General features: G+C 54.7%; 1 protein-coding gene across 1 annotated transcript; it reads left to right on the forward strand.

Moving 5' to 3' along the window:
* The first annotated feature begins 13,830 nt into the window (after window positions 1-13,830).
* Window positions 13,831-23,162, forward strand: RIPOR1 (RHO family interacting cell polarization regulator 1). The gene is made up of 24 exons (XM_007940254.2): window positions 13,831-13,849; window positions 14,655-14,781; window positions 14,888-15,040; window positions 15,169-15,247; window positions 15,935-15,958; window positions 16,053-16,106; window positions 16,237-16,389; window positions 16,488-16,551; window positions 16,624-16,667; window positions 16,746-16,871; window positions 18,020-18,168; window positions 18,243-18,372; window positions 18,455-19,099; window positions 19,175-19,475; window positions 19,533-20,005; window positions 20,092-20,213; window positions 21,035-21,167; window positions 21,412-21,547; window positions 21,671-21,832; window positions 22,088-22,246; window positions 22,354-22,550; window positions 22,639-22,722; window positions 22,842-22,932; window positions 23,065-23,162. Exons 1-24 carry the CDS (start codon window positions 13,831-13,833, stop codon window positions 23,160-23,162), a joined length of 3,723 nt encoding a protein of 1,240 aa, XP_007938445.1.
* Window positions 23,163-23,578: the final 416 nt, after the last annotated feature.

The following is a 23,578-nucleotide window of genomic DNA, read 5'->3' on the forward strand; positions in this document are numbered from 1 at the left end:
AAGATGATGGCCTAGACCCAGCTGCGAGCTGTGATGATGGAGAGGTGTGGCCAGATACAGGACAGAGTGGCTGAATGACTGTGAAGGGTGAAGGAATCATCCAGTAGAAGTAGGAATTTTCTGGAAATGGATCGCCGGAACTCCAGACTGAGAAAGAGTATCCAGAATGGTACCCCGATGAGTCCCCACGATCAGTGCTGCCTCATCAGAGCCCTGAGCTATGGCCCAAGGACAGCTCTATGCCCCTGCTGTCCCGGAGGCCAGCAGCTGCCCAGCCCTGACTGCTCAGTGGAGATTTGCTGAATGAATTAACAAACGAGAGTGTTGATCATGGGGGACATGAAGGTGAATTCAAAAGACATTAAAGAGGAAGAATCAACAAGATGAGGAGGCTGACTGAAAATGGGGAAAATCATTCATGCATTCATTCACTCACTCACCCAACAAATATTTCTTTAACTCCCACTGTGTGCCAGGGACAGTGGTGAAAATGACATCCATGGTCCCTTCCTCTGCAGAGCTTAGAGACAGACCCACGGTGAGGCAGATTTAGGCACATGAGCACACGTGGGCATGCGTGCTGCCTGGTTGTGGTGATCGGCATGAAGGGAGTCAATAGGATGCTGGAACAGAGTAACAATGGAAGGAGGCTGTCTTCAGCAAAAGTGACCAGAGAACACCTTGCTGAGGAGGTGACTTTAGGGTGAGGGTGGGCAGGGCCAACTGGTGCCAGCTTTGAGAGCTCCAGAGAGACCTGGGCTCTGGCTCAAGTGTTTGGCAAGATGAGGACAAATAAGGAAGAGTACATCTGGGGAAGGCCAAGAGGTCTGAGCGAGAACTAGGGCCTGATGTGCCACCCAGGTGAGTATGAGGCACTCCAGGCCCTCAGGAAGGAGTGGGAGTGGTCAGCAGTGGGTGGGTGGGAACCCTGAGATGGGATGAGATCGTTCAGTGGGAGGACAAAGAGAAGGACCCAAGCGCTGGAAGCAAGTCCAGAGTTTAAGGACTACAGAGAGAGGAATGCTGCAAAGGAAGGCAGAGAGGGGGCTGGAGAGGTGGGAGAACTCAGAGAGGGCAGGTGTGCTTGTGGCAGGAACACATGAGGGAAGGGACAGAGGGAGGGGACAGTGGTGCCCTGCAAAGCCACTGCCTCCACAGTTCTGGGTTTTGTTGTTGTTGTTGTTATGTGCCATAGAGTTGGACCCGACTCATAGCGACCCCTCCTTGGCTTTCCGAGGCAGTATCACTACGGAAGTAGGATTGCCCAACCTTCCTTCCGAGGAGTGGCTGGTGGGTTTGAACCGCCAGCCTTCTGGTCAGCAGTCAAGTGCCTTAGGCACTATGCTACCAGAGCAGTTCTGGGTTATCAGGCAGATATTCAGGGACCTCAGGGAAGGAAAAGAAAAACAAACAAACAAACAAACTTAAACTGCCCCCTGTGTGTCTGCTCTTCCTCTAAAGAGGAGGGGACACAGGAGGGTCTGGAGAAGCCTCAAGAGTGGGGCCCAGAGCCTCCAGGGTTGAGTAGGGGCCAATGGTGTCTTATCGGAGGGACAGACCAAGCCCATGGACCCCAGTGTGGGGTCAGCTCTCAGCAGCCCCTCAACCACTCCAGGGGAGCACCAGCATCCAGTCCCATCCTCCAGAAGGAGTAGTTCTGGCCCCTTGGGGAGTGAATGCCCACTCCCATAACCAATGTGTGCTCAAAACCCGGGTATGCAGAATTGGCCAAGGGGCCCCACCAATGGCCCAGCACCAAGCCTGAGACTCCCCAGAGACCAGCACCCGATGAATGGAGAACATGGGCCTGGCCATGAGCTTAGACTTTCCAGCCAGACAGTGGCTGGAAAAGTAGTATGTCCCCATAGCAGGAGAAACAGGCTGGTCAAGAAGGCAGGGCTGAGGGGCAGCTCTGGCCCAAGAAGGCATCTGATGGCTAGGCTTCAGGCCTTCCTGCTTCCTTCCCCCGAAGCTGACCCTCATCTCTTCCCCTAACCAACTCAACCCAGCAGTGGCCGCTCCAGGGCCGCTTTCAGGCGATCACAGTGCTCTCCTCCCCAGAGCGCCGCAGCGCTCCGCGGATGTGGGGAGAGGACAGGCAGGGGACGCTGCCTGACGTTCCCCTTCGGAGAGGGCCTGCATGGGACGTAGCAGGGCTGCGCCCTCCGTGCAGTCCCTGAAAAGCCACCCTATTCCCGCGGACCCCGAGCGCAGAGCACTCCCACCGCGTTCTCCAGGGTATCTCCTCCCAGTAAGCCCGGACGGGTGGGGGAAGTAGGGGGAGGAGGAAGACTCCGCGGGCCACCTGCCCTCTCAGTTACCCAGGAGGGCGGAGCGAGCTGTGGGCGCCTCGAGGGGTGCCAGAGCCGCTGGAGCGCAGGGGGTGGGGCCAGCGGACCTGGGAGGAGCGGGGCTGCAGGGCGGCGAGGCGGAGGGAGGGGTCGGCGCCAGCGGCGACGACTGCGGCAGCTGCGGCGCGACCAGGCAGGGCACCGCGGAGCGCACGGAGAGCGCGAGGTCCGCACAGCCCAGCGCAGCCATGTGAGTGTCCGCGCGGTTTCCGGGGGCCGCGGGCCGGGCGGGGGCGGGCACGGGAGCGGTGGTTCCGGTGTCTCCCCTGCCGCCCCGAGTGCGGCCCTGTCGCGCCTAGCCCCATCCCCGGGACCTCGGCCGTGCAGTGTCGTCCCTCCCCAGCCGCCGGGCGCGGAGGACGCCGCTTGGCCCCACAAAAGCTGCCGCCTCCGGGCCTGCCGCGCCCGGCTCCGCCGCCTTCCCTCCCACGGCCAGGCCCAGGCGCCCGTACCCCCGGGCTCTGGGTGGGCCAGGCCTGAGGGCGGGCCCTCGCCGCCAGCCTGGGCCCAACCACGGGCGCTGTCGGAGGCTCTGCTGCGGTCCTCGCCACGGGGTGGCTGAGCTGGGAATGGGGAGGGGGCGACGAAGGGTGCAGGCCGGCCTCCGGGATGAGTTAACCTGCCTGCCCCGCCTGCTGGCCTAAGCCGCTTTGGGGCCGGGCCCGAGGTGGCCGAGCGTGGCCTAGAGCCGTGCTCCCCAACTCCGACTCCTGGCGCTGCCGAAGCCGGTGAGGGGTGTCCTGTCGCGGTCGGGGAGCAGACCCTGCCCCTGGAGAGGGGAGGCTGGCGTGAGGTCTGCGCGCAGCGGGGCCTGGGCATCCTGCAGAACTGATTTGAAGAGGGGGCTGCTCACCAGCGCTGTCCACCTCTCCTGGGAGAGGCCTGAGTCCGAACCCTTTCCAGCCAGTCCTACTCGGGAGCGCCTGATATGCGTTGTCAGGCTGGCCGGCCAAGCACCTACTGTGTGCAATCTAATATATCAGTGCCCTGGCTGCCATCCTTGGGGCCTGCCACGGTCAGCTTTCTGAGGAAAGTTATGACCATCTGGCAGATGCAGAAACAGGCCCAGAAAGGTTAAGTAATATTCTCAAGGTCACACAGCTGGTGTAGGGACAAGTAGGAATTCGACAGATCTGAGTTCTTGCCGTGCATCGCCCACCTCCGTGGCATTGTGGGGAGGGTCAGAATTGGGGAATGAGGTGCAAAACTCCAGTGAGACTGGGAGGTCCGGCTTAGTTCCCTCTTTCCCCTTCCTCCTCCCCGCCTGGATCCTGTTGGGTCAGCGGCAGGAAGGAGGGCCAGGGCTGGATGCGGGTGAGGGGAGCGAGCAAGGCGCCAGCCTGGGCCGTGCCCTGCGGTGGAAGAGCAGGAGGGGAGAGCGAGGTGACTCACAGCGGCCCCTCGCAGCAGCTAGCACTCTAGCACTGGCCCGGCCCTTGGAGGCCGGCCGCCTCTCAGCGCGCGGCCGCCGGGGAATGTGACCAGCTGACCAGGGAGGGGGCTGGCAGGAAGTGAGGCCACCCGGCAGCCTCCGCCCGGTTCCTGGGTGGGGGGTCCTAGGCTGCACCGCCCCTTCTCGTTCCCTCCCTCCTCGCCTGGGGCGGCTGCAGGGTGACGTCAGCAGCCTGGTTTGGGGCAGTTGCCACGGAGACAGGGCAGGCTCTGGAGGGACCCCTTCCCCTTGCAGCAGCCCCTTGCCTGGGTTATTTTTAGCGTCTATTCAGCGTCCCAGGCCGCCCCGAGGCTGGATGAAGTTGGAGTCAGGGACTCCCGACCGAAAGGCTGGCCTAGTGTATCACTGAGCTGGGCAGGGCAGGTGGTCGGACCACTGGCCCCACGCAGGAGCCTGCCTCCGCGCGTAGGGAGTAGCGGGGCTAGGGCATTTCAGTCTTGCAAGCGGCCAGTCTTCCGTTTTCAGCTGCCCTGAGCTGGTTGTGGTGCAGCCCCCATCACCTATGTGGCCTGAGTTCTCTCCAATGTTGAGAAAAGATTCAGGGCTGACAGGAACCCAGAGAGTCCTCTTATTAGCCACCTCCCACTATTTGAGGTGGTTCGGCCCCCTTTGCTCAAGTTGTAGCGGTTCTGCTTTTTCCCTTCCCCCTTCCCCCAGCAAGGAAGATCCTGCCCATCCACCCCCTGAAACCTTCACTCATAGGGACATTCTGATGGCCATTTGGGGAGCATATGGACAGTTACACATCCTGGTTCCTTTGGGACAGGCAGCAGAACCCCAACCAGAGAACAAAAATTGCATGAGACAGCAGCTTACTCTGAATCCAGGCCACCCACCCAGTTCCAGAATCCCAGGGGACTTCCAACCCTGCCCACCATCCACAAGGAGCAGAACCCTCCTTGCTGCTGTTGTCAAAAAGTGTTTGGGGAAGGGAGAAACCTATGGAGTAGAGGAGTTGGTGGACAAACCCTTGAAGTCTCCCCTTCCACCTGGTCAGGATCTGCTGTTTCTGGATCCAAGCAGCCCAGTCCCCCACATACTCGGTCTCCCACACACTCAGTGCCCCACTCTCATACCCCCCTCTCCTTCATTTACCAGGCACTCAGGCCCTGGTGGTGGAGGGCCAAGAGGGTACAATCGTGAGCCAAGCCTCAGCCTACACAGAGTTCACAGTCTGGTGGGAAGACAGAATTTAGAGAACTGCAAGTGGGTTATGTGGACACAGGGATTGGGGCAGAAAGGCATGGAGGCACCTAGAAAGGTGAACCAACCTAGGCTGGCATCAAGATTGGCTTTCCTGAGGAAAAGGTTCTATCTAGGCTAAGACTTGTAGAAGGGGGGGTGGGCGGAATGGATCAGGCTGGGTAGCAGGAAGAAGGTCTAAAAGCAAAGGAGGCAGCTCTTTAGAAATTGAGAGAGGGACACAGTGGTCAGAGCAGAAGCCAGGAGCCTGTCATGGAAGGAGTGGTTGGAGGTACTTGGGGAACAAGAGAGGAGATAGACCCTGAAGGGCCTTGGGGGGCATATTAATGAGTCTGAACTTTATCCTTGGGGTGAGGGTGGCCATGGGTATTTTATGAGAGTCAAAATAGAGGGATGTCAAAGATTTAGAGTCCTGAAGTCAGACAACCTAGGTTTGAATCCTGGTTCTATCACTTAACAGGTATGTGATCTTGAGCAGATTAATAATCCCAAATCCATCGCTATCTAATCAGTTCTAACTCTTATCAACACTTTAGGACAGAGGACAACTGCCCCATAGGGTTTCCAAGGCTGTAATCAATCTTTACAGAAACAAGCTGCTTGCTGCCTCATCTTTCTCCTGTGGAGGGACTGGTTCAAACCGCTAACCTTTTGGTTATCAGCTGAATGCTTTAACCACTACACCATCAGAGCGCCTAGATTAATAATAGTTAAGAATAACGACATCAGTTAATACGTGTTGTGTGCTTATAGTGTGAGGTAGTGAGTTAAGCACATATATTGTTGTTAGGTGCCATCAAGTCAGCTCCAACTCATAGCAACAGAACAAAACACTGCCCATCCTGCACCATCCTTACAATCCTCGCTATACTTGAGTCCATCGTTGCAGCCACTGTGTCAGTCCATCTTGTTGAGGGTCTTCCCCTGTTTCTCTGACCTTCCACTTTACCAAGCATGATATCCTTCTCTGGGGAATGGTCCCTTCTGACCACATGACCAATTCAGGTGAGACGAAGTCTGGCTATTCTTGCTTCCAAGGAGCATTCCAGCTGCACTTCTTCCAGGACAGATTTGTTTGTTCTTCTGGCAGTCCATGGTACTTTTCAGTATTCTTCGCCAACACCTCAACTCAAAAGCATCAACTCTTCATCGGTCTTCCTTGTTCATCGTCTAGCTCTCACATGCATATGAGGGGATTGAAAATACCATGGTTTGTGCAAAAAGGACACAGAAGTATCATTTTCTGACCTCCTCTAAATTCACAAGAGTAAGACAGAAGCACTATCAGCAGCCCAAGGTTTATTCTTTTTTTTTTTTTTAATTTTATTTTGATTTGGGTGAAGATTTACAGAGTAAATTCACTTTTCATACAGCAGTTCACATAATATACTTTGTCTCATGTCATTGACCAAAATTTACAATGCAACAGCTCCCCTCCCACTTCCTCCCCATAGTTACCTCTTCCCAGTGTCCATCCCTCCATACTCTTCTGCACCCTGAGCTGTCTCCCTGTGCATAAGCAGCCCTTCCTTCTCCCATGATTGTTCTCTCCAGGGCTTGTGTCTACTTGAGGTAAATGTTTAATTCACATGCCTGTACTTTGTTTAGCTGGAAACCTCAGGTGTGGCTTCAATTCCAGACCTGCAGGGCAGCTAGGGGCCATAGTCTCAGTGGTTCCACCAGGCTCTATCCAAGGTTTATTCTTATGAGGCTAAACATGCCACCACTCTCCAGCCTTTTACCAATTCTGACACCAATTATCCCTTCCACAGTACTCACTACTTCTCTGCTGGGTTCGAGAATTCGTTGCAATGGCCACACAGAGCTCACAGATAATATTCACGATTATGGGGTTTATCAGAGAAGTAATATAATTCACATTCAGGAACGCACTCAGGACACAATTCTTCAATCAGGACAGTCTTCCCTCTGCTGTACCCTCAGACATGCCCTTCTGGCCCTTGACCTCTCGGCCTGGCCTTTGCCCTGCTTGGGCAAGTGTTACAAAGCTCTTTTAGCTCTGCTGACAGGTATACCTAGGTGCCCCCCACTGCATCAGCAAGCCTACTGCCCAAGGACCCTCAGCTTTCTCACTCTGTTTTGTGCCTCTTGGTTCCACTACAACCATCTCTCTCTGCCAGGGTGCTGGGAAGTCTCTCTCTGCCGGGGCATCCCTGCCTACCAGGGCGTCTCTGCCAAGGAGGTCCAGAGCAGGGATCTTGGGTCCAAGGATGCATTCTACCTCACTTCCAGCTCTTCTCTCTTGATGGCAGTGAAATTCCCCTTCTGCCTCTGGGAAGGCTCATTTTAATCCTGGCACAGCGACAAAACTAACCAATCCCAACAGCAGAGTTCTACACACCTTATTTGCATGGTCCCACCCAGTAATTCCGTGAGAGTTATAAAGACTATGGCTAGAAAAGCCATACCAAGTAATTCACTGCACCACAGCTTGGATTAGGCAACCTTTAGTCTTCAAAGTGACATCTTTGCTTCTCAACTCTTTAAAGGGGTCTTTTGTAGCATATTTGCCCAGTGCAATACAATGTCTGATTCCTTGACTGCTACTTCATTGGGTGTTGATTGTGGATCCAAGTAAAATTGAAATCCCTGACTTCAGTCTTTTCTCCACTTACAATTATGTTGCCTATTGGTCCAGTTGTGAGGGTTTTTGTGTGTGTGTGTGTATGTGTGTTCTTTATGTTGAGGTGTAATCTATAATCACATATAGGAGTTATTTCATCCTCCTGACAGCCCTGTAAGGTAGTTATTATATTTATTTTTATTAGCCTCATTTTATAAATGGCTATCTGAAGCCCAAGAAAATTAAAAGAAATGCCTTGTGCAAAGACACACAGCCAGCACACTCTTAGCCTCAGATTTCTTATCTGTGAAGTAGGGCTAATAGGACTTACCCTATAGAGTTATTCCCAGAACTAAACGAGATAATGTTTGTTAAGCACAGTGCCTAGCATATACATATACATATACACACACACACCCATATATATATATATACACACACACACACATATAATGAAAAAACCAAACCCACTGCTATCGAGTTGATTCCAACTCATAGCAACCTCCACTGGGTTTCCAAGGTTTTAAATCTTTATGGAACTATATTGCCCCATCTTCTTTCCACGGAGCAGCCGGTGAGCTTGAAGCATATAAAATGCTGTCAGGAAATGTCAGGCATTGCAAAGTGATTGGAATTTTATGAAAAGCAGTGCTGTTACTGAATGGAGAATGGACCACTGCGAGTTGCTGTAGAGATCGAGAGCCATAAGGAGACTACTGGAAGATTCCAGATGAGTACTGGTGAGGGCTTGGACCTGAATTCTAGCTAAAGGGTGGCAATGAGGGGGAAGATTACAGAGATATTTAAGAGGTAGAACTGGCAGGAGTCAGTGACTGAGTGCAGATGGGAGTAGCAGAGACTGAGGCATCCAGATTGCTCCCAGGTTCTTGAGCAACCAAGTAAAGAGATGGTGGAGTCATCATGGAGCGTTAAGACTAGTGGGAGGAATGTGCTGAGTTCACCTTGAGGACTTCAAATTTGGCACATCCCCTAACAGCCCACTCTACAGTGTTACTCAGCTTCTGGGGAGGCATCAAGCAAGCAGATGGATATATAAACCTGGAGCTCAGACAAGCATGGTAGCACTAAGGAGCCTGGTAGTGCTCAGATGACATCGACCTGAGGCAGATGTTCACATCCCAAGGACAGGAAAGATGAGGCTTGCTCAAGGATGAGGAGAGGGACAGGTCCTGTGTGTGAAAATGAGAGAGGCAGCCAGAGAGGTAGGTAGGAAGCCAGGAGTGCATCCAGTCTTAGAATTCAAGGGGAGGGATGGCTCAAGGAAGAGGAAGGGAGCCATGAAGTCATAACCTTACTGAGATCAAGCAGGATAAGGACTGGATTCAGCAAGGAGGAGTCACTGGTAACCTTGTCCAGACCAGTCAGAGGGGTGGGTGCAGAAGGCAGACGAGGATGGGAAGAGGAGGGGGTGGGTATGGTAAGGAAATGGAAAATAGAGGCAGACATCTTGTCAAGAAACTTGGCTCTGAAAAGGGAGAAGGAAGACAAGGTGGTAGCTGGAGACACAGTGCCCTCAGAGGAATTATTTGTGGTTTTGTGTGTGTGTGTGATTTGGGTGCAAATTTACAAAGCAGATTTGTTTTACTCTCAATAGTTCATGCACATTTAGTTTCACAGCCCCAATTATAATCCCAACAATAAAAAGCTAGTGCCTAAAGCATTTGACTGCTAACCAGAAGGCTGGTGGTTCAAACCCACCAGCCATTCCTCGGAAGGAAGGTTAGGCAATCTACTTCCGTTGTGATACTGCCTCGGAAACCCAAGGAGGGGAGACTATGAGTCGGATCCAACTTGACAGCAGTGCGTTTTGCGTTTCCTGTGACCACCCCCTCCCTGTGTCCTTCTATCTGTGCATTCCTGTCTGCCCAGCTTTCCCTCTATGCAAATGCTGCCCTGCTGATGTCCCACGGTTGATTGACCTAGGGGTGCATCTCCTTAGGGTAGGAGGGTGCATCTGCCTGGAGTAGGTGTTCTGCTTAATCCATGGAAGTAAGTCTAGTTCCAGGCCCGAAGGATAACCCAGGACCATAGTCTCAGGGGTTCCATGAGTCTCTGTCCAACCATTCTGGTCATTTTTGTGTTTTTGAGTTTTGTTCCCCATTTTTCCTCCCAGTCTATCCAGGACCTCCGATTTTGATCCTTTTTTGAGTGGCTGGCATTAGTAGCCAGGCACCATCTAGTTCTGGTCTCAGGATCGTGAAAGTTGAGGACCCCGTGGTCCATCATGCCCTTGGATTAATTGTTTCCATATGACTTTGACTTCCTTCACTCTTCTTTGCGCCAGACAAGGGGAAACCAATAGTTGTATCTTAGATGGCCGCTTGAAAGCTTTTAAAAAAGATCCCAGTCACTAGGAGTCATTTGGTTTTATGGTTATTTTTTAAAGTCAATTTTATATTGAAGTAATAGAGCCCTGGTGGTGCAATGATTAAAGTGCTCATCTGCTAACCAAAACATCAGTGGTTCAAACCCACCAGTCATTCGGTGGGAGAAAGATGTGACAGTCTACTTCTGTAAAGATTACAGCCTTGGAAACCCTATGGAGGCACTTCTGTTCTATCCTGTAGGGTCACTTTGAGTAGGAATCAACAGCAATAGGTTTGGTTTGGTTTGGTTGGTTTTATATTGAAGTATAATACAAGTACAGAAAAGTGTACATGTCCTAAGTGCTGGTAGTGGTGGTGTGTGCCATCAGACCAATTCTGACGCATGTTGGTGTTAGGTGCTGTCAAGTTGTCCCTGACTCATAGCAACTCTGTGTACAACAGAACGAAACACTGGTCCTGTGTCATTCTCATGATTCTTGCTATACCTGAGCCCATCATTGCAGTCACTGTGTCAATCCATTTTGTTGAGGGTCTTCCCCTTTTCGCTGAGCCAAGCATGATATCCTTCTCCAGGGAATGGTCCCTTCTGACCACTTGACCAAAGTAAGTGAGATGAAGTCTGGCCATTCTTGCTTCCAAGGAGCATTCTGGCTGCACTTCCTTTAGGACAGATTTGTTCATGCTTCTGGCAGTCCATAGTACTTTCAGTATTTTTTTGCCACACCACAATTCAAAGGCATCAACTCTTATTCAGTCTTCCTCATTCATTGTCCAGCTTTCACATGCATATGAGGTGGCTGAAAATACCTTGGTTTGGTTAGGTGCACCTTACTCTTTAAAGTGACATCTCTGCTCCTTAATACTTTAAAGAAATCTTTTGCAACAGATATACCACTGCAGTACAATGTCTGATTTCTTAACTGCTATTTCCATAGTTGTTGATTGTGGATCTGAGTAAAATGAAATCCCTGACCACTTCAACCTTTTCTCCATTTATCATGGTGTTATTTATGGGTCCAGTTGTGAGAATTTTTCTTTATGTTGAGGTGTAATCCATACTGAAGACTGTAGTCTTTGATCTTCATCAGTAAGTGCTTCAATGCCTCTTCACTTTCAGAGAGCAAAGTTATGTCATCTGCATATTCTGACTCCTAGTGACCTGATATGCCAGAGCAGAACTTCTCCATAGGGTCTCCTAGACTCTCATCTTTACAGGACAGATCACCAGGTCTTTTCTCCCACAGAACCACTGGGAGGGTTCAAACCACTGACCTTCTGGTTAGCAGCTGAGCACTTAAACCATTATGCTACCAGTGCTCCTTGTCCTAAGTGCATACAGCTCAGTAAATTTTCACAAAGGAACGCATAACCAGAACGCAGATCATGAAATAAAACATTACCAGCACCCTGGAAGCCATCCTCATGCCCCTTCCAGCCACTACCCCCAAGAATAACCACTGTCCTAACTTTTATCACTATAGATTACTAGTTTTGCCTTTTTTAACTTCACACAAGAGAAGCAAATCTATATCCTCTCTTGTGTCTTGCATCTTTCATCCAACATTATGTCTGTAAGATTCATCCATATCATTGTATGTCATTGCAGAATGTTCATTCTTTTTGCCGTATATTTTATTATGCATCTAAGTACAGTCCCAGAGTCGTGCAAATGGTTAACTAAATGCTAACCGAAAAGTTGGTGGCTTGAGTCCACCCAAAGTCACCTGGAAAAAAAGGCCTGGTCATCTTACTTCTGGAAGATCAGTCATTGCAAACCCAATGAAGCACAGTTCCACTCTGCCCCACATGAGGTCACCGTGAGTCAGAGTCTACTCAATGACAATTGGTTACTGGTTAGCCATTACAGTATTGGTGGGCATACAGGGGGCTGTTTTTATTTTTTACATAGTAGTGACCTGGGCTTGTATGAGGTTATAAGGAGGGAGAGAAGTGATATGGACCACATATGAGGATTTACTGGATGGGGAAAGAGAACCTGGCTGAGGGTGAGAACTGCTCCATGGTTCCAGGTGGGCTGTTGTGCCAAGACCTCCGGCAGCTCCTGCCAGCCAGTGTGCAGGTGCAGAGAAGGCAGGGAGTTGGGTTGCCCAGCGTTAGTTTCTGCCAGGTAGGGGAGAGGTGCAGGATATTAGCAGCAGGTGAGGGATGGAGTGGTGGCAGTGGATCCAGGCTGGTACTAGGCTGTGCAGGGAAGGTAGAAAAGATAGGAGGGAACCAGTGGAGAGAAAGAAAGTAGAGGCGGAGTGTAAGCCCCGTGCAGGGTGGTGTCTGTAAAACTCAGAGCTGTATCCCAGCAACTGGCACATGCTTGGCACAGGGTTGTCACTCAGTGAATAGTTGAATAAATGAGCAGAGGCCTCAAGGGACCAAGGCCTCAGGTAGAAGGCAGGTGAGGCTGGGGTGATGGAGAGTTGCCTGCAGGTTGTTGTCAAAGTGGTTGTGCTTTTAAGAAAGGGGCATTCCAAACGCAGGTGATAAGACTGGGCTGTTCTCATGGGGAGTGGCAGAAGGGAACAGAGAGGCCAGCACTGGGTGGGCAGTCCATGAGAATGCAGAAGTTGCTGGTATAGGTGCACAGTGGCCAGTTTTAAGAGAAGATAGCATTTCTCAAACAGGGGTCCTTGGCCCTCTTGCCTCTGAATTGGTATGGGGCTTGTTGGAAACGCAGACCCCTGGGTCCACTGTAGCTTTCTGGAAAGCAGAACTGAGTCTCAAAAGGACCAAGAGGGTTTGTGGGGCGGGGGAGTATTCAGTGCCTCTGAGATCAGGGTGGTGGGATGCCCAGTGGACCCTGAGCATGGTGGCCTCTATCCAGGTCAGAGGTGGATGGAGGATATTCAAGGAAGAAGTATTGAGGGTGGAAAAGGGCCAGCACCCAGGATTCAGGGCCTGAGGGCCAGGAGGAAGGGGCCTCAGCTGTAGGATGCAGCTGAGGCAGAGACTGGCTGGGCAGGGGGTTCTGATCTTTTGTAGGGTCTTGGGGGATCCCCAGACCAAGCACCTCATTGTGGGCATTGGGGTGAGGGTGGTATAAGGGGCTGTGGGACTGTGCCCCTGTTCCTTCTCTGCTTCCTTATTGGGACAGCAATACACTACCCACTCTCTCTTCTCAAGCCTCCAGACCCCTCCTGGTCAGAGCTGCACTCAGCTGGCTACCAGCAGTCTATCACTCAGCACCCCTAACCCTGCCTTTCGCTCTCAGCCCCACCCCTCCACTCTTCACACACTCAGAACCCCAACTCTCAGCCCTTGGTCAATTCAGCCTCCTCTCAGCGCTCTCATCTCTCGCTTTTTGAGCTCCTTATTCTTACAGCCGCTACTCATCCCTTCATCCAGTTTGCTGTGTTGTTGTTATGTGCCGTGGAGTCGCCCTGACTCATAGCGACCCCGCATTGCATTTCCGAGACAGTATCACTTCAGAAGTAGATTGCCCAACCTTCCTTCTTAGTAGTGGCTGGTGGGTTTGAACCGCCAGCTTTCTGGTTAGCAGTCAAGCGCCTTAGGCACTATGCTACCAGAGCTCCCTCATCCAGTTTAGAGACTGATATTCCACCAACGCGCCCAACACCGTTAATGCACGTTCCTGACCGCAGCAGTTAGTCCCCTCTCGGAAGAGAACCCCCAGTCGCCCCTCTCGTGAGCCAGGCAGGCCTAGGCCCCAGTGTCCCCCTGGTCCGGCCGGTCCCGCCCCATCCCGACGGACTGAGTCAGGCGGCAGGAACTGGGCGGGGGGCGGCGCCGGGAGGAGCCGGAGCCCGAGCCAGAGCGGCGGGGAGCGAGCACGCCGCCCATCTGGGTCGGTACCGTGAAGCCCTGGGCCGGTGGGGCCGCGGGGAGTGAGCGTGAGGCGGGGGCTGTCCTGGACCTACCATGAACGCCAAGAAGAAAGGTAGGACCCGGTCTGAGGCTCCGGAGACGCTGGCGTTTGCCTCAGGGGGTGCGGGGCTGGATTCTGGGGCCCAGGGGTCCGTGCTAATCCGCAACGGGGTGCGAGGACCCCTTTCCGCCGAGGGCGCGGGCGACGGTGGTGATCGTGACTCAGTTTCCAGTTGCGAGCTGCTGGAAAGTGGAGGGGGCGGGGCACTTCTCGGCACTGCCCCCCACTCTGGGAATCCCCCGGCTGCCGGGCACCCGTAGGGCTCCGGCGTCCCGGAGCGGCAACTAGGGGGAGCCAGCTTCCGCGGGGCAGGCGGGTCTCGGAAGCCAAACCCGCCCTGGCCCGGCCTGTTGGGCAGCTCGGCAGGGATGTGAACACCTCGCCCCACCCGGTGACCTCCTGCGGCCTCCTGGGGTGCGGGCGCCCAAGCTCCTGGTCGACTTGAGGGGGGGCAGGGGGCAGGGCTGGGGGAGCCCGCCCCGCCCCTGGGTAAACAGGCGCTTCCGCGCATTCTTCGCGCGCCCCGCCCCTTTCCTGCCCTTTCCCAGCCGGGGGAGGGTCCCTGCACGACCCCCCTTCCTGCCCCGCTGCAGGCGGAGTCCGCACCTCTGCAGGAAGCGGGGGCCGAGCCGAGGCCACGCTGAGTCCGAGGTCGAGTCGCCCGCGGATGCCCTGTCATTAGCGCCGGGGCCGGCGAGGTAGTCGGACTCCCAGCCTCAGCCCCTGGCCGGCTGGACAGCAGTACCTGGGGCCGTGCTACAGGGAGGGGGCTTCCGGGGCCTGACTGGCGCTGGACATCCCTCTCGCCACCCTCCAGGGAGCCCCGCGCGGACTCATTCCATGATGTCTCTGTCAGTGCGGCCGCAGCGCCGCCTGCTCAGTGCCCGAGTCAATAGGAGCCAGTCCTTCGCAGGCGTCCTCGGCAGCCACGAGCGGGGGCCCAGGTAGGCGACAGAGGGGTTTAATGCGGTCAGGAGTGTGGAGTGGGGTATGCAATGAGGGTTTGGGAGGCTCCTGCCCTTCCCTTTCTGAAAACAGCCTCTTCTTCAGGAGCTTCCCGGCCTTCAGCCCCCCGAGGCCCCCACGGAAGCCCCTAGCGCTCTCGCGTGTATCTAGGATGTTTTCCGTGGCACACCCAGCCCCCAAGGTGCCGCAGCCTGAGCGGCTGGACCAAGTGTATGCTGCGCTGAAGCGGGGTCTGAAGTAAGTAACTCTCTTACTATCGCTTCTCCCAGATCCCTTCTGCTAGCAGGAACCTTTGTGCCCACTGCCTGTAACCTGGGCACGGGAGGCTGGAAAGGTCAGTTAATTCTTGTCCATCCTTTCCCCAGAGCCTACTTGGAAGTGCATCAACAGGAGCAGGAGAAACTCCAACGGCAAATAAAGGAATCCAAGAGGAATTCCCGACTGGTAAGGGGTTAGAAGGGGCAGGGATATCCTAGACTGATACCTTTTGCCTTTGTAGTATGGGGGTGGGGGCTATGCAGTAGCAGCCTCAGTGACATCAAGGTTATTTTCTGGGGTAACCGTCCAAGTGTGAATGGAAAAGGGGATATCAGGGAAGGCTGGGGTTCCATCCTCCGCTTCTTTGTTGTGCGTACTTCCTGCCTGTGACCCAGCACTTGCCTGCATGGACTTCCAGCAGAGTGGGTCAGGCTATACAGACATGGACAACAGAAGATTACTGAGGAGAGATCTGTGGTTCTTCTAGGGAAGGGGTCACAGCTTCCCAAGAGACATTGCTGCTGGGTCTTGAAGGATGAATAGGAGTTTCCTGGCAGAGGGAACCATGCATTAGGAGGCACAGAGCTCTCCCCAGGGGCTGCAGGAAAAGGAGTAGATGGGACCAGGGAAGAAGTGGGGAGAGGAGCTACTGGAGGGATCTTGGAGTGCAGATCTGTATCACCAGTCCCCACCAAGGCCAGGCAGGGTGTGGGAAGAGGAGTCAATCCCTGCTGACTGGCGTGATTATGGACTGCTGTGTGAGGGGAAGGGAGACCGGGAGGGACAGGAGCTACGATGGGTCTGGGTGGGCAAGCACCTCTACTAGAGTCCTCTCCATGCCTCCTAAGGGCCCCTTCTCATTTCCGCCTGCAGGGCTTCCTGTATGACTTAGACAAGGTGAGTTTGATAGGATGGTGGTGGGAGGGGTTGGCTCCTGGGGAAGGTAAAGGTCCCAGGACCTCAGGCCACTCCTGACCCACCTGTCCCCCAGCAAGTCAAGTCCATTGAACGCTTCTTGCGACGGCTGGAGTTCCATGCCAGCAAGGTACGTGTACAGCATGCATGCACACCTGCAGGGTGGGCTGAGGGGTTGAGGTGTCACGGGGAGATGCGGAGTGAGTGCTAGCTTCTGAGTGAGTCTTAGTCCACTGTTACCACCCTGCTTACCTGCGCAGATTGACGAGCTATACGAGGCATACTGTGTCCAGCGGCGTCTCCGGGATGGGGCCTCCAACATGGTCCGTGCTTACACTACTGGGTCCCCTGGGAGCCGAGAGGCCCGGGACAGCCTGGCCGAGGCCACTCGAGGACATCGAGAGTACACAGAGGTGAGGGGTGGGTGCCTATGAAGCAGAGGCACAGGGAGTGGCAGGGCTGGTCAGAGCAGGGCTGGTTCTTAATACACACCCTGCCCTCTCCCTCCCAGAGTATGTGCATGCTGGAGACTGAGCTGGAAGCACAACTGGGCGAGTTCCATCTCCGGATGAAAGGTACTGAGTTGTGGGGGCAGATGGTGTATTCCTGAGATACCCCTAGCATGGCTCATCCACTTCTCCCCCCAGGGCTGGCCGGGTTCGCCAGACTGTGCGTGGGAGATCAGTACGAGGTATGAGGATGTGCCGGTAAGGGCCAGATGGCAGGGTCAGCACACCAAGGGCCGCCCTCATCCTGCTTGTTTCCACAGATCTGCATGAAGTACGGGCGTCAGCGCTGGAAACTACGGGGCCGCATTGAGGGCAGTGGGAAGCAAGTGTGGGACAGTGAGGAAACCATCTTTCTGCCTTTGCTTACAGAATTCCTGTCCATCAAGGTGATGTTCCTACCCAGGATCATAAGACACCTTGACTCTGTTCATCCCTGATCATGCTTATGACCCCAAGAAGTCTCAGAACTCTGATCCCTTGAGACTTCATGGCTGTCTTACTTATCCCGTGGTGCCATAACAGAGACACTATAAGTGGGTGGCTTTAACAAACAAAAAGTTATTTTCCCACAGTTGAGGAGACTAGAAGTCCAAATTCAGGGGGCTGGCTCTACGGAAGGCTGTCTCTGTCAGCTCTAAAAGAAGGGCCTTGTCTTTTCTGAGCTTCTCCTCCTGGGCATTCTTCATGTGGCTTGGCATATGCCTTCCCCCATCTCTGCATTTTTGCTTGCTTGTTTGATCTGTTTTATATCTCAAAATTTTGAGGTTGGTTTAAGACACACCCAACATGAATCCTGCCTCATTAACATAACAGAGAACCCATTCAGAAATGAGATTATAACCACAGGCATAGAGGTTAGGATTTACAACACATATTTTTGGCGGACATAATTCAGTCCATAAAATGGCCCTGTGAGTATGTGACCCCCTGACCTTCATGAAGAGAGCCCTGGCAGCATAGTGGTTAAAGCATTTGGCTGCTAACCGAAAGGCCGGCCGTTCGAACCTACCAGCTGCTCTATGGGAGAAAGATGTGCCAGTCTGCTTCTGTATAGATTACAGTCTTGGAAATCATATGGTGCGGTTCTGTTCTGTCCTTCAGGGTCATTACAAGTCAGAATTGAGTCATTGGCATTGAGTTTTTGCTGTTGGGTTTTTATAACTATGATTTCCTCATGATCTCTGTGGCCTTTAAAGTGACAATTTTTGTAACTCCCATGACTTTGTGGCCTCCTTGACCCATGACTTCCTCATGATCCTATGACCTTGTGATTACTTGACCCCCTAGGTCCCCATGAGGCTGTGACCCTCATGACCTTGGTGAGGCTACAAATAGAGACCTCTGTGATCCCTATACTCCCAGACTACTTCAAGCCTCCATGGCTCCACACACTTAAGAACTCCAATCCCTGGAGCCTCCTTAGGACCCCATGCCCCTCTTATAACCTCTGTAACTTGCAAATTCAGACCTCTGATCTCCCACCATCCGATGGCACTGATACCCTTGTGATCCTGCGGTTCACTCTTGGCTGTAGGTGACAGAGCTGAAGGGTCTGGCCAACCACGTGATTGTGGGCAGTGTCTCCTGTGAGACCAAGGACCTGTTTGCTGCCCTGCCGCAGGTCGTGGCTGTGGACATCAATGACCTCGGCACCATTAAGCTCAGCCTGGAAGTCACATGGAGGTTGGTAGGGCAGAAGGGTTTTGGGGCAGAGATAACGGGGTGGGGGGCCTGCTAACAGTCCCTTCCCTCCTCAGCCCCTTCGACAAGGATGACCAGCCCTCGGCCGCTTCCAGCGTTAACAAGGCCTCCACAGTCACCAAACGCTTTTCCACCTATAGCCAGAGCCCACCAGACACGCCCTCGCTGCGGGAGCAGGCCTTCTATGTGAGTCACAGCCCAGGCCCTTGCCTCATGGCTCCCCAGAGACCCATGGGGTCATCGTGAAATTCCCTTTCCTCTCTCCCAGAATATGCTGCGAAGACAGGAGGAGCTGGAGAATGGGACAGCATGGTCCCTGTCATCTGAATCTTCGGATGACTCTTCCAGCCCACAGCTCTCAGGCACTGCCCGCCACTCTTCAGCCCCCAGGCCCCTAGTGCAGCAACCTGAGCCCCTACCCATCCAAGTCGCCTTCTGTAGGCCTGAGACCCCTACCTCTGGGTTCATGAATGAGGAGGGGGCTGTGGCCCCAGCCTTGGCCAATGGGCACGCCCCCTACAGCCGGACGTTGAGCCACATCAGCGAGGCCAGTGTGGACGCTGCCTTGGTGGAGGCTTCAGCGGAGGCTGTGGGCCTGGAAAGCCTCGGTCGGGTACCAAAACCACCTACACATCCAGATCTCACGCATGAGGAGTACCCTGGTCCTGTCTCTCCTGCCCTTGCTACGCTGGATCCCGGTCATTCTGCTACAAGCCCAGCCCTTAGTACAGTAGGCTCTGCTCACACATCTGCAGACCCTGCCCCATTTGAACGAGTAGAGTTAGTTCACAAGGCCACAGACTGTGGTTCTGACCTGCCAAGCCCTACCCACACCAGTCATAATGCCATAAGCTCTACCCACAGTGCTGTAAGCCTTGCCTGTACCACCACAGGATCTGCCCCCACGCCCGTGGTCTCTACCCTCACTACTGCAGGGCCTGCTCCCAGTGCTGCAGGTTCTACCCCCGGTGCCACGGGATCAGGCCAGACCACCGCAGGCCTCAAACACACTGTCACAAGCCCTACCTGCAAGCCAGTGCTCTCTGCTTTCACAGCTACAGGCCCTACCACCAATACTGCAGACCCTATCACTAGCACTACAGGCCCAGCTCAGACCACCACAAGCCCCACTCAGACTACAGCAAGTTCTACTCACACTACCACAAATGCCACCCGTACCACCACCAGCCCCACCCACACCACTGCCAGCCCTACCCATACTACCACCAGTCCCACCCACACCCACACCACTGCCAGCCCCATCCATGTTGCCCTAAACCCTACTCACAGTGCTAGGGTGTCAAGTTACACCACTGCAGATCCAACCTCCAATGCTAGAGACCTAGTCCAGACCACCACGAGCCCTACCCTGAAAACTATAAGCTCTTCCACTTCTCTAGGTCTTGTTTCTCTCTCCTGCCTCCCTGTGCACACAGACCCAACCCTCCTAGGTACCAACTCCCTACCCTGTGGCCACCTAGCCACCGTCCCCTGCACTCAGGCAGACCCCATAGCCCTCAGCACCGCCCCCAGTCCTACCTGCACTGGTTGGGAACCCCTCACGAGCCCTACCCCAGGGCCCAGCCTTCAGAGCCCAAGCCCCCCTCCCTCACCCTTAGCCCCTGCACCCCAGCGTTCAGATCTTAGCCTGGCCATGGCTGCCCAAGCCCTAGTCCCAGAGGCAGCTTCAGAGGCGGGGGACAGGAGGCTGGAAGAGGCGCTGGGGGCTCTAATGGCAGCCCTTGATGACTACCGTGGCCAGTTCCCCGAGCTACAAGGCCTGGAGCAGGAGGTGACCCGGCTGGAGAGTCTGCTTATGGTGAGTCTGCTGGACTGGCTGGGCTGGGGCCATGTACGGAGGTAGCCAAGCTGTGGCAACAGCTCTGACTTCCTCCACAACCTCAGCAGAGGCAAGGCCTGACTCGCAGCCGGGCCTCCAGTCTTAGTATCACCGTGGAGCATGTCCTGGAGAGCTTCAGCTTTCTCAACGAGGATGAAGACGAAGACACTAATGGTCCTGGGGACAGGTGATCAGGGGCTAGGGGAGGGGGAAGAGGTGAAGGAGGAGCAGGTGGGTAGGGACACGAGTGATACTAGACCAAGTGAGGAGGAACAGGTCAGGTGGGGCACATGAATAGGGCAGCAGGACTGGAGGTGGGCAGGAGAGGGTGACTTGCTGACAGGTGTGTCAGTGTGTACCCCTCCCGTGTACATCCCTTGTGTGTCCTCGATGGCCGTGTCTCCAGTGTTTCTGGCTGCTCTCCTCCTCCTCATCTCTGTAGTGTCTGCCTCCCGCACCGACCCCCATCTGCCCGTGAGTCTCCAGCTCCCCATCCTGCCCTTGGCCTCGCCTTGGATGCACCCTACAAACAAGCCCTTTCAGTGCCCCCTCATACACCCTTCGTCTCCCAGCATCGGCTCCCCCGACTTCAATCACAACTCTCTCGCTCGGCTCTCTATCTCCAGGCAGCTTTAGCCACTTCCCAATTGAGGGTCGTGCCCGGCCATTCCTCCCTCTCCTGCTATCCGGTTCTCAACCCCACACCTTACACCCCTCAGGCCTCAGCCCTGTGCAGTCCACACTGCATAAACCATCCCACTGCAGCCCTTCTCCCACCCATCCCAGCTCTGGAGGTCCTAACTGGAGGTGGCAAGGACAGTCTGACTCCAGAGAGCTCCCTGCCACCAAGTGAACCCCTTCCTCCTTCTGGAAGTCTTCTGTGAACTTGCCCATTGTTTGTTATCTGTGTATTGTCTTTCATCTTGGGACGGGAGAGCGTGATAAAAATGCACTGGTGACCAGAGGGTGATGTGTGCTGTTGAGGTGACCACCTTATTTTTCTCCCAGGCCTTCAAGCAGCCCGGAACCTGGGGCTGAGGACAGCCTGGACTCACCCAGTGCCCACCCCCTCAGCACCGGATGTCCAGCTCTGGATATCGCTCTGGTCCATCACCTGTACCACTGCAGTCGCCTCCTGCTGGTGAGGCCTGTGCTGTTCCCCCACCCTCCCCTTGTAGCCCCTTACCCCAGGGAGGCCTGTGCTTCAATTCTGGCCCTCTGCACCTCCTCTGAGTTCCACACCTCACTGCCCCAGAGTCCTGGCACCTGCCTGGCCCTTGCTGAAAGGTCCACTTACAATACTCGGTTCTCTCCATCCTTTCCCAATGCATGCTGGGACTTGTAGTCTCTGGGGTCTGAGCTCCTTGACCATCCCTGTTCTACAGAAACTGGGCACATTTGGGCCCCTGCGCTGTCAGGAGGCATGGGCCCTGGAACGGCTGCTTCGGGAGGCACATGTGCTTGAGGCAGTGTGTGAGCTCAGTGGGAAATGGAAGCTCCCTGCCACCTCTGCCCAGGAAGGTAAAGGCCCTGTGGGTTCGGGCTTTGGTATCTGCCTCAAAGCTCCTGCCCTGCCACACCCCACCCGCATGCCTGTCTGCCACCTGCCTGTCCTGTGCCTGATAGTTCTTGCACCCTTCACAGTGGTGCAATTCTCAGCCTCTCGGCCTGGCTTCCTCACCTTCTGGGACCAGTGCACAGAGGGACTCAGCCCTTTCATCTGCCCTGTGGAGCGGGTGCTCCTCACCTTCTGCAACCAGTATGGTGCCCGCCTCTCTCTGCGCCAGTCAGGCTTAGCAGAGGCTGGTGAGTGGGCTGTTTGCCTGCCCCTTTGTCATTCCTGTCTCACATCCCTGGTGATGGGGGCCTCAGGAGAAACCAGGTCAGCCCACACAGACATAGTGAACAGGGCACTAAGGAGAAATAGCAAAAGCTTGTGCCAGGGGCAGGAGAACCCAGACGGTAGGATTCAGATAGGGGGCTCTGGACCTGAACCTGGGATGGGGACACTCTCAGAGGGCCTGGGCCTATCCAAAGCCTGATGGGCATTGCCTCCCACAGTGTGTGTCAAGTTCCTGGAGGAAGCCCTGGGGCAGAAACTGCCCAGGAGGCCCAAGCCAGGCCCTAGGGAGCAGCTCACCATCTTCCAGTTTTGGAGTTATGTCGAAACCTTGGACGAGCCCTCCATGGAGTCCTACGTGACGGAGACTGCCGAGGAAGGTGAGCCCGAGTGTGTGGATGAGGATAGGAGGACACCCAAGGCCTCCCCACCTCAGGAGGCTCTTTGCCATGCCACTTTGTCCCAATCCACCCCATCTTCCTTTTAGTATTACTCGTGCGGAACCTGAACTCGGATGACCAAGCTGTGGTGCTGAAGGCCTTGAGGTTGGCGCCCGAGGGGCGGCTGCATAAGGATGGGCTGCGAGCCCTCAGCTTCCTGCTAGTCCATGGCAACAGCAAGGTCATGGCTGCTGTCAGCACTCAGCTCCGGAGCCTGTCACTGGGTCCTGCCTTCCGAGAAAGGGTAAGGGCCAGCCAGTGCTTCCCTGAGGGCAAGGGCTGGGGCCCCAGGCTTCTAGCACCTGCCTGAGTCTGCCCTCCTGCTCACCCAGGCCCTCCTGTGCTTCCTGGACCAGCTTGAAGATGAGGATGTACAGACGCGAGTGGCTGGCTGCCTGGCCCTGGGCTGCATCAAGGTGACTGCTGCCAACCCACCCACCTATCCTATCCCTTCCTGACCCTCACGCTACCCCTGGGTCCTTGGCCTCTCCTGCCTGTTCCACTGGGTCTCCCTCAATACTGTCTCCCCTGGTAGGCACCCGAGGGCATTGAGCCTATGGTGTACCTGTGCCAAACGGACACAGAGGCTGTGCGGGAAGCTGCCCGGCAGAGCCTGCAACAGTGTGGTAAGGCCGGAGGACCAGGTGGGATGGGCCAAGCTGACTCCTGGCTGATGAGAGGAGGGGCAAAATGGGACCAGAGGTGATTGGACCAGGATCGAGCAAGGCTACCCCTGACCCCATCCTCACCCATCGCAGGGGAAGAGGGACAGTCTGCCCATCGACGGCTGGAGGAGTCGCTGGATGCCCTGCCCCGCATCTTCGGGCCTGGCAGCATGGCCAGCACAGCATTCTAACTGCCCCCAGGCTCTCAGAGCCCTGGCCCCGGCCCCTACTTTCAGGGCTTACCAGGCACTGGCAGGGAGGGTGAAGGCTGGCTCTGGACACCCCTCCCCCACAGATTCCTTTCGATGAAAATCTAATATATTCTGTTTCCCTTGGGGTTAGTAGAGTCAGTGCCTGCAGTCAAGTGCCTCCCAGACCAGGCTCAGCACACCCCTTGCCTGAATCAGTATTCAGGGCCTAGCCACCCCGCCTCTGCTCCTGCATCCCTTGGTTTTGTATATTATTTACAGTTTTACAGAAAATAATAATAATAAAAAAGCCAATGTCTTTCCTACGTGGTCTGTCCTGTTGTGCTCTGACCCTCCTCTGGTTGTGGTCCTGCCTGACACTGGTGTGTCCACACTGCAGCTGTGGGAAGGGCGTACCT

Source organism: Orycteropus afer, unplaced genomic scaffold (genome assembly GCF_000298275.1).
Source record: "Orycteropus afer afer isolate SDZICR_OR568_19922 unplaced genomic scaffold, OryAfe1.0 scaffold00067, whole genome shotgun sequence".
NCBI lineage: Eukaryota > Metazoa > Chordata > Mammalia > Tubulidentata > Orycteropodidae > Orycteropus > Orycteropus afer.